The sequence below is a fragment of the Schistocerca nitens genome, chromosome 4, assembly GCF_023898315.1.
Source record: "Schistocerca nitens isolate TAMUIC-IGC-003100 chromosome 4, iqSchNite1.1, whole genome shotgun sequence".
In the NCBI taxonomy this organism is placed as follows: domain Eukaryota; kingdom Metazoa; phylum Arthropoda; class Insecta; order Orthoptera; family Acrididae; genus Schistocerca; species Schistocerca nitens.
Window position 1 is genome coordinate 803835223 of NC_064617.1, and position 11240 is coordinate 803846462.

The 11240-nt window shown below is 37.0% G+C and overlaps 1 protein-coding gene across 3 annotated transcripts in view; it reads right to left on the bottom strand.

The window, feature by feature from the left end:
• LOC126253222 (brahma-associated protein of 60 kDa) overlaps positions 1-7446 on the bottom strand; it is a 78358-nt gene extending 70912 nt beyond the window's left edge. Inside the window, exons 1-2 of one of the 3 annotated variants that reach the window (XM_049954405.1) lie at positions 7289-7446; positions 6049-6227 (exon numbers count right to left, since the gene is read on the bottom strand). In XM_049954405.1, coding sequence (XP_049810362.1) covers positions 6049-6227; positions 7289-7429 — 320 coding nt within the window. In that variant the 5' untranslated portion in view covers positions 7430-7446. The other 2 variants (XM_049954406.1, XM_049954407.1) reach the window with 2 other exon arrangements.
• Positions 7447-11240: the final 3794 nt, after the last annotated feature.

Consider the following 11240-nt stretch of genomic DNA (forward strand, 5'->3'; position numbering starts at 1 on the left):
CCTGACACTTTTGTTTTCTTACAACTGGTTTTATGTGCCACTCCCACTTTAGGCCACTCTGGACATTTACTCCTACATACTTTACAGCCGTTACTGTTTACAGTGACTTATAACCAAATGCATAAATGAGCAGTAATGGATGTATCTACCTGTTTAAGAGCAATATGTTATGTTTATTAATGTTCAGATCAACAGTCAGTCCCTAAACCAATTGTTCTTCCTGCATTTTGCTACAACCTTCTGGTTTAACAAATGTCCTATTTTCAACTGCATACTCCACAAAGAACCCAACAGAGCTCTGAAATGGAGGAAAGATGAAACCTTGTGATTTAACATCCTGCTGATGACAAGATCATTTGAATATGAACATGACTGTTTTGTCCTTTTTAAGGGAAACATACAAGCATTTGCCTTAAGCAATTTAAATCTAGATGGCTGTATGGGAATTTCAACTGCTCTCCTTCAAAATATGAGTCCAGTATCTTACCAGTACACCACCTCAATGATTGAATTTACAATGTCATTCACCAGTTCATTTTAATGTATGATGAACATTAATGACACTATAATACTCTCTTAAGGTGCTTTCACAAGTTAGGGTTTTATACCTAAAATTTAGCCCCACTAACAAAATGCTGACATTCTATTTGCTAGGAAGTCCTGAATATATCCACAAAGCTGACCGAATATTCAGTAAACTTGCAATTTTTTCCACTACTAGACAGTGGGACTCCATCGAGTGCCTTCAGGAAGTCAAAGAGCATGGTATCAGCCTGGATGGTGGTATCTACAGCCCTCAGGATCTCTCAGACCAACAAAGCAAGCCAAGTTTCATGAGATACTGTTGGCAGAATCAAGTTCATTCTTCAAGTGGTCTGTTTTCCCCTTCAAATAAGTCATAATATAAAGCATAAAATGTAAATACTTCAGAAGTAAATGAGAACAAGTGTGTGAGTGTGTACCCTAGCTCAATACAGGATTACTACAAAAGCTAACAAGTCTTTTTTGTGTGTGTGCACCTGTCAACAAATCAACACTTCTGCTTTTCAGTGAGTGGTCTCTTTTAAACCCTAAGCATTTACATTTTACCAGAAGTTTCCTACAAAAAGTATAAAAATGTGTTGCATAATTCGGCAACAGGCTGAGATAGGCCTGTACGTGCAACTGTCTGATAACCCACTTTGAACACTGGAACAATCTGCACCCTTTTCCAAGTACGCAAATGTCTTCATTGTTCCAATAATTTATAATATACTTCTGCTAGAATGAAAGAAAGTTCTTTTATATAATTTGTACAAAATTATACACATATCTCATCAAGCCCAGTTGTCTCATTTGTTGAACGATTTTAGCAAATTCTGTTATTCTTCGATCACTTATCCCGACAGTTGCCATTTTAGCATTCATATCATGATTGACCTTCCTCAGTGAACCCATTCTGGAAGACAGAATTTTGTATTTCAATTTTCTCTGTTTCACCCTTTATTTCAGTATCAGAATCATTTTGTGATGAAATAGGTGACTGATTCATTCACTAATTTTACAGGCGATGATAACTTTCTAGGATTTTTCATCAGACTGGCAAAAAATTTCCTTTCAACTACATTATTTCTCACATTACTCTCCTTAAGCCCATTTTGGATTCCAAATATATGCAATATTCTTCATTCCTAGAATGGTAAAACTGAGATATTTGCAAGAGAACTTTGTGAAGTTAAGAAAGTAGGAGAAGTCCTGGCAGAAGTGATGCTGTGAGGGCAGGCTATGAATCAGGTTCAGGCCTGTGTCCCAGTTCAGCACAAGTAAAGAGTACAGTACAATGCTTTTGAACGTTTTCTATTTGCGTTACATAGCCTCACTTGTTTTCAGAGATGAAAAAAATGTTTAAATGTGTATGAAATCTTATGGGACTTAACTGCTAAGGTCATCAGTCCCTAAAGCTTACACACTACTTAACCTAAATTATCTTAAGGACAAACACACACACACACACACCCATGCCCGAGGGAGGACTCGAACCTCCGCCCGGACCACCCGCACAGTCCATGACTGCAGCACCTTAGACCGCTCGGCTAATCCTGCGCGGCTTTCAGAGATGAAGGTATGATGTTAACTGCTCAGATAATCTGCAATTGTTTCCTGTCAATCTCTTCGTATCTTAATTAACATAAGCTCTCACAAGCATAGCTGTGGATGCTACATCAGCTACAGGATAAAATAATACCGGTCAGTGATGAAAGTACTTTATGAAAAGTGAGTTGCCTCCTGTTATGTTTAATGCCTACAGTAATTCTGTAATGTACTTACTCACAACAGAAAATGTTAAGCGATTAAGAGGAAATTGAGCACACTGTTACCACAGTAACTGTGCATAGAGTTAACACATAATTACCAGTGGCATAGCAACAAACTCCTTTTCCCCACAGAACAGACAATGGTTAGAATGTGGGGCAGCAGTTGTGCTATTAGCTTGAATCAAGGTATACCGAAGAATCAATTTAATCTAATGGTATAGTGCAGAGATCGGCAACAGGCGAACCGTGGAGGGTCGAACCTCGGACCGCAAAATATTCTTAAATACAGTCTGACATCCAACTAAGTATCCTGGTGCCTCGTTCACACTAGGCTAGTAATTTAGTCGAGTACCGAATAATTTAGTAATAAATGTTTATGAGAAACAAAAATTTAGTCAAGTAGATTAGCTGATCATTTAGCCAAGTTGATCCATTTCATCCTATTTTTCTCGGCGAGTAGCGCCTCCCACCACCTGTCACTGCTCACTCGTTTATTTGTTAAACAAGTCCGAACCTGCCGTTTTAGTCAAAGAGAGCACAGTGGGCGGTCGGTCTTTACTTCGTTTCGTCAATCGCAAACAGGCTACAGAGCAATTATTCATTTGTTTTACAATTTGTCGTGTGAAAAATCTTTTCATACATACATACCTACATTAATAATGGGTCCTAAAAAGCGAAAAGTGGACACTGAAAATAGGAGATTTTTGACTGAATGGACTGAACAATATTGTTTTACGCTGCCTGATAGACCTCAAGCGGTTCCAATTTGCTCAATATGTAATAAAACTGTCGCTGTTATTAAAAGTGGCAATTAAAAGAGGCACTAAGAAATAACTCATCAGCAATTCCACAAAAACTTTCCTCTTGGCAGTGAGCCTCGCAAAGAAAAACTACAGGTAATATTATTCTATTAGATAATGTATAAATGTGATATGTATAACTGCTTTGTAAACTTATCATGATAAAATTTAAATTACAGGAATATCTCACTTCTTACGTAAAAAAGCACGGAATTGCTGGTTTGCTGCACAAGTGAGCAAGAAAAATCGCAGAACCAGCGTTACGTGTGTGCTGGATACTTAGTAAACACCGAAAACCATTTTCAGATTCTGAAATAATGAAAGAATGTATGTTGGAAGTAGCCTCGGCACTTTTTGAAAAAAAGTGATGTTGTCACTGCAATTCAAAGTATTCCAATGTCAGCAAGAAGTAATACAAGAAGAACAGAAATTTTAGCTACTGATATTAAAAGCACTCTCCTTGAACTTTTGGAAAAAGGCACCATGCTGTGCCATTGCACTTGACAAATCATGTGACATTGTTGATGATGAACAAATATCTATTTTCGTGAGATTTTTCGACATTGAAAAATAAGATATTTGGGGAAGAATTGCTCACAATATTGCCTTTGAAAGGTAACACTCGAGGAGAAGATTTATTCAAAGCTACTGCCGAATTTATTAATAATTCATTCGTTAAGATAAAATAGTGTCGCTTTCAACTGATGGCGCCCCAGTGATGATTGGCAAAGAAAAAGGTGTAGTAAAGAAAATCAGGGATTAGAATCCAGGTCTAATATCGTATCACTGTATAATTCATCAGAATGCCCTTTGTGGAAAACTCAGTGCTACACTGAACGAAGTAATGGACAGCTTGGTGCAGTTGATTAATTTTATGAGATCCGTTTCTTCTCTTCAACACCAAAAGTTCAAGAAGATTCTTTCAGAATGTGATGCAGCATATTCTGACTTACTGCAATAAAACAATGTTCGTTGGTTAAGTAAAGGTCAAGTTGTTGAATGTTTCTGGCTAATAAAGGAAGTAGTAACCTCCTTCTTGCAAATCTTGGATACGCAGGGAGCAAAGAAGCACTTAGAGTTCATAACAAACGAGCGCAATATGCTAGCTGTGACTTCTCTGAAGGATATTCTGAAATATTTAAATGCGCTCAACATAGAGGTACAAGGGAATGGGAAATTAATATGTGATCTGATACAAAGTGCGTCTTCTTTTCGCCGTAAGCTGGATATTTTTGAAAAAGATATTGCAAGGCACGAATTTATTCATTTCCCAACCATTCTCAAGTATAAATAAGAGAACTCTGAAGAAGACATTGCAGTGTTTGTAAGATTTCTATCCGATCTAAGGGATGAATCTGCTACAAGATTTCAAGACTTTGCAGAAATTGGAAAGCTGTCTCAATTCCTAAAATTTCCTTATGAAGTTGATGCACCGGCAGAATGGACTGATGTGGCTGCTAAGTTGTTCAGCATTTCAAAGTCTTCGCTTCAAGTGGAGATAATCTACATACACGTAAAGATACAGTAACGAATGATAGAAACGTGAGAAAGTTTGTTGAAAGTTAAACACTGGACAATAAAATATTCATGCTGAAACTCAACCCAGGCATCAGTCATTCATCACCATGGCTTATAGCCAAGTGAACAACAATACTATCAAAGACAGCTTTTCATGAAATTATTAGAGTTCCTGGCTGGGAAACATTTTCGAAGTGATGCCAAGGTGAAGAAAGCAGTAAATAACTGGTAGTTACCAACTATGACACAGGAATTCTAAACCTGTTTGACAGGTATGACATGTGCTTAAATAACAAATGATTATATAAAGAAAGTAAAGCTTCAATTTTATGTACAAAATGTATTTCTCTCCTTAGTAAAAATTCTTGAACTTACAAAGCCAAATGGTTGTTATTTTCTCAATTACTCGCATATATTTCCCTTAGGCTGTGTAGTGCCTAGAAACAGACTTTTTCGTAGTACAATCCATTATATTAGTTGTTCTTAAATTCTATATGATCTAAAACTAAAACAAAGCAATACTTTTAATGTGACCTGAAAATACGACAAAGATCCATCACTTCAGAAGGAAATGCCGATAACTTTGCTAACATTTTGAATCGGGAACTAAAATGTTTGGCATCAGCATTCCTTCTATACATTGCAAAATGAGATTGGTTACACGAAATTCTTGTCACTGTTTGGTGATATCACTGCATGTTTCCAAAATTCCGTACAGGAAAGACTCACAATAGGAACTTAATGGGATCCAACGTCTTCAGGGAAATAGTACACAATAAGTAAAAAATTTTTCTGTTGAATGTGGCACAATTACTAATGTTAACAGCTTGTATATTTGAATTCTAAATGACTTCTTGGTTAGTATTGATGGCAATTAGCTTCCTTTGATAATAACAGATCTGCTATGGGAGGTCCAGAGTGAAATCACATTATGGTAGTAGTACAAGAAATGTAGATATACTGTGGAACTAAACCTGTACATGAACATCTGCTACAGAAATATAAAATGGGCAGTGAAATAGAAGGAATGGATGTGTAGAGGTACTGACAATGGTGTCATAGTCACAGCTATTTCTATAATTGGAACTTTTGAAGTACAAACCATGAGAATATTCACTTAAGATACATATTTGCATTACTGAATTTTTACTGAATTGTGGCCATTAACTTCCTTCAGATAAAGTATGATAAATACTGCATCAGTTTAAGAACTGTGCAAGATAATACACAAATCGCACCAATATTGGCAATTAGCCTACAACACTCTTGCAGCAGTTTTGTTTTCTTTGTATAAATTCTTTTAGGTAGCCTGGTACTTTTGCCAAGACATTTATCCAATATTCAGAAAATATAAAACAAATATATTGCTAAAACAAAATAAGAGTGTTCGAGTAATTTGCGAGTTTCATATGGTATGGTAAATGATGCAAACTCACGCTTTTGGTTGAGGTGCAGGTGGTCTGTTGTCAGACGGTCGTTTGGATGTTGACTGCTGTGTCATAGGTCCCTGTCGCATTGGTGGATAAGACGTTGGCTGCTGAGGTCTTGGCATCATGTTTGGTCCAGCAGAAGAACCCATAGTAGGGGGTGGATTAAATGCTGGACGCGGCTGAAGCTAGGAAAGAAAAATGCCATTCACACGGATCAGCTTGATGCTTAGTAGTTCAAAACAAAATTTTACAAATAAACTTAAATTAATATTGTTATCTTTGTAGTACTATGCAAGGTGTAACCATATGCATAAATAAAGGCAACTGATATACTCTAAAATAAATATAATTTACAGCTGACTAACAAAAACATTTTTTTAAACTCGTGCATTTTTATAACTTATGAACAGCGATTATTTACAATAACGAAAGTGTCGACAAAGTGTGACACTACTCTATAAAAACATGTCAGAAATTATCAATCTTGATAACAAGGTCATGATACTCAATAAGGAAAAATTATCTTAATATGCAGTTGGTAATAGAAAGACATGTCTTTATGACCTATAACCAAAATAATTATCTGACGCTTCGAAGAAAGTAACAACAAGATAAGTCTAGTTGTCTGATCATCTGCGAAGATCACTACGGGTAAAACACTGGAAATAACTTTCTTAAGACAATACTGGGATAAAATGAATAATAGTTCTTACAATTCCAACTCGTAAAATATGTTAACATCACTTGCAAGGAGTCTTCAACATGAAATGTCAATGAGATAAATGAACTATTTTCGAAAGAGATTCATGTATTTATTGCACGTGACAGTACACAAAGGCATTGAACACAACTGTCATACACTCTCTTAAAGCGAACTCTGATTTACGTCAACCTGTACCTTTGTTTATGTTCTGACATTAGTAACTTCGCTCTGCACTTGACATAACCTAAAAATCGCTTAATCTTTTATGAAACCTTATTTGAAACGAACGTTTTCACGGAGTACTTCTACAACGGTGCTTTTTATCGCTGCACATATTAGCGTTACAGCAACAAACAATCATATTTACAACACGAAGCCGCGAAGTAAGTTTTTAGTTAAAGTTTCACTGATGTATTTATACGAATTGAAAACACCATCCAAAGTTGTGTACAGAACATAACAACTAAACCTTTGTAAACAACTTAAAGTTACATCACAAGCTACAACGCACAAAACGCATTTCGCGAGTTCAGCGCTAAGTACCGGAAAGCTGGGACCCGCATACTGCCTCAAAGGTGGCACTGGCGGTGGAGGATACCTCTGCTGAGGAGGCACACCAGGTCCGGCTGCAGGTGGACCTGTAAATCGCTGCGCCATTTTCGCGTCTTCCGCATAAGTTTGCATATTTTACAACAAATCAAAGATATTAACCAGTTAATATTCAAAGATTATATATAAAACTGTCAAAGAAATTCAAATATTAAACTATCGATAAGAAGTGACCCAAGTAGCGTCATCAAAGATCGTTAAATCGGAGCTAATGTTAGGCAACCCACGGAACAAAAAGCACTCAGGACAACAACTGCTTTGAAACCGTTAACTGAACTCGCAGGTGTAACTGGAACAGGACTGAACGGCAGCGTTGTTCAGTTACTTACAAAATTGAAACGTATTGACAAATGAGTAACAGATACATGTTGTATCTGAAATGTTTTTCCGAGAACTGTATGCCTGTCCATGCACTTTAAAGACGAATAACGAGAATAAATAAAGAAAATAATATTGAAAATATTTATGGTAATTGTCAGAGACCAGTAACTGCATATTTACTGTTTACTGCATTGTAGTTCATTAACGAAAACATCATTGCATGTCTTACTGGTATACAAACACTATAGTCAGATAAACGGAATACGATAAATATATTTTGGATTTTGTCTGCCTCCAACTATCCATTTTATGGCATTATTTTCGTAAGCAAACGTGTAATCATTTAGGCCACCTTTGGAATCGAAGTACGTGTTTACTATACAATGGCCCTAAGATATGCTGTGTGGCGTTCAGAGCAAATGAATTATTCATGATCTCGGCTTCTATATCTGCAGCAGTCTGAGAATGAGAAATGCAATGTGCATTTTTTTGGTAATAATATAATACACAGTAAAACCTGAAATTGGGATTCAAAAAATTTAAAGACCAATTACACTTGACAGAAAGGAATGAAACGAAATGTTAAAATATTCCACAATGCACATTAATTGGCGGTTTTCACATAGACCATCCCTCAACGTTAAGGTTTCTCGGGAAGAAAGTTCTGACCTTGACGTCGGTAGTGGGGGGAAAGGGGAAGAGGTGGCAGCAAGGCGCCGTCTGTTAACGTCGAAAGTTGGGCTATTCTCGCTGCGTTCATCCACGTCACCGCAGTGGATTTTGCGCTTTTCTGTCCTCTTTGTTTTATTTTATAGATTGCTTTTTTTCCTTGCAAATATTCCATAAGAACTTAGCTATTTTTTATGAATGTTCTTCTACAAAAGAGGGTACATAACTGAAAGGGAAAAAGACAAAGAAAATTCCTACTCTGTGCACAAATAAGAACATAAATTGATAAAACATCTCTTTAAAGAAAACTGTTTCTTCTGTGAAACTGACAGCTCTACAGAAGGAAAAAAGACTATCCTTTGTTATGTTACTTGGTACATAGAAAAAATTTGTACACTGAAAAAAATAAAAAGGCCCTGTGTGTTTTCTTCTAAATATAGTTTGATGTATTTCTATGTACATATTTTCTCTAGCAAAATAAGTCGATTTTCTGGAATGTTTGGACGATATTGTTTCACTCGGTCAGTTTACCAAGCAAACTTGTCATGGACAACCATTATAAAGTTTGCTTTCGCTCACTAACAAACTTTATCATTGCTTGTTCTTTAATTCTGACGTTTTGTGACATAATTGATAACTCCTAACATCACTATCGCCATCCAGTTCTGGGATAAGCAAAGATATGTTGTGTTGACATTCCATCTAGTATGAACATGTCTTCATCTGACTGTGATATCGCCATCTTGTCTGTTGGCATTGTGTGTGAACTGTCATTAATATTACAATCAAACAATTTCTGCTCTTTACGGTTGCCCATCTATTGAAAGGGAGCTTGAAGAATTTGTGTCGTATCAACATCAATGCTACATGCTAATCTCATAACTTCGTTAGCTTCACTGGTATCAGTCATCGGTTTCTGAATGAGTATGAGTAAGTCATTGGTAGAAGTGACAACAAAACTACTATTCACGTTGGTATGTAGAATGTATGAGTCTGGCGATAAACCTTCTGATTTTCAGAACAATATCATCCACATAATTCTGAAGAGTGAAAGAGCTGACAAGTGCGAGAATTATTGTACAATTAGCGTAATAGCTCATGCATCCAAGTTGCTGATAAGAATAATATACAGGAGAATGAAAAAAAAATGTATGTGTTGGATGATGATTAGTTAGGATTTAGAAAAGGTAAAGGCACCAGAGAGACAATTCTGATGTTGCAGCTGATAATGGAAGCAAGACTAAAGAAAAAAAAAACAGGACACATTCATAGGATTCGTCGACCTGGAAAAAGCATTCGACAATGTAAAATTGTGCAAGATGTTAAAAAATTATGAGAAAAGTAGGGGAAAGCTATAGGGATGGGTGGGTAATATATAATATGTAAAAAAGCCAAGAGGGAATAATAAGAGTGTACAGGGATGTAGTCTTTCACCCCTACTGTTCAATCGTTGAAGCAATGATGGAAACAACAGAAAGGTTCAGGAGTGGAATTAAAATTCAAGGTGAAAGGATATCAGCAATACAATTCGCTGATAACATTGCTATCCCGAGTGAAAGTGAAGAAGAACTACATGATATGCTGAATTGAATGAACAATCTAACGAGTACAGAATATGGACTGAGAGTAAACTGAAGAAAGACGAAAGTAATAAGAAGCAGAAATGAGAACAACGAGTAACTTAACATCAGTACTGATGGTCACAAAGTAGATGATGTTAAGAAATTCTGCTACCAAGTAGCAGATTACCAGTGATGGATAGAACAATCAGGACATCAAAAGCAGACAAGCATTGGCAAAAAGGGCATCCCTGGCCAGGAGAAGTCTACTAGTATTAAACATAGGCCTTAATTTGAGGAAGAAATTTCTGAGAAAATTATGTCTGGAGCACAGCAGTGTATGGTAGTGAAACATTGATTGTGGGAAAATCGGAACAGAAGGGAATGAAAGCATTTGAGATGTGGTGCTACAGGCGAATGTTGAAAATTAGGTGGACTGAAAAGCTAAGGAATGAGGAGGTTCTGTGCAGAAATGGAGAGGAAACGAATATGTGGAAAACACGGACAAGCAGAAGGGACAGGACTGAACGAATTTTATTAATATGCAGATGTAATAAATAAGCTGGCATTTGGTGAATATAAACCAGTAATACACATACTAGTAATTGCCCACAAGTAATTTCTCCGATCTGAGCTACAAGACACAGTTCTAAGGGAAAGAGAATTTTACGACGGCCATGCCTGTTCCAAGTAGGCCGACACCTTTCGCCCCAGGGCACCTAGACGACAAAATAAGAAGCCCGAGCCACTGCATAGGCTGTCGGCAAAAGCCGCCACTCGTCCCTGCTTTTAATGACAACCCTTCGGAAAGCCTTTCTACAGGAACACGGTGGGAGAACCCAGATAAAACGTCCAGAGAAATCCAACTCAAAACATTAGTGACTTATTGTAGCCACCTGTGTTAAAAACTCGCATGAAAGAAAAAGCTGTTATTTCAGTATTACGTAGCAGAATTTAAACTCTGCCCTACGAAAGAAACGACGCCTGTGATAGGCTACAAAAACTCTAATGAGTGGAGTTATAACAAGTATGACTGCCCTGATTGGCCAGAAAGAAAACGTGTGGCCACCAGCATTGATATAGGCAAATTGCAGACAGAGTAACTGGCTCTTCTCTTGCAGAAAATCGTCGAGTGTTCGAGTAAGGTGACTCGCACTGCGCTGAGATGATTGTGAGAGGCTTCATCTTAACATTTGTTCATAGGCTTGTCTTAACTTGTAAGGAGTTAAACTGCAAAGTCTTCCAGTATGGAGAATTGCACCATCCACTGACAGTTAATGCTTGCAAGGGATTTGAGGGCAATGACGTATGTACTATTCCAGCCAAATAGCATGTAC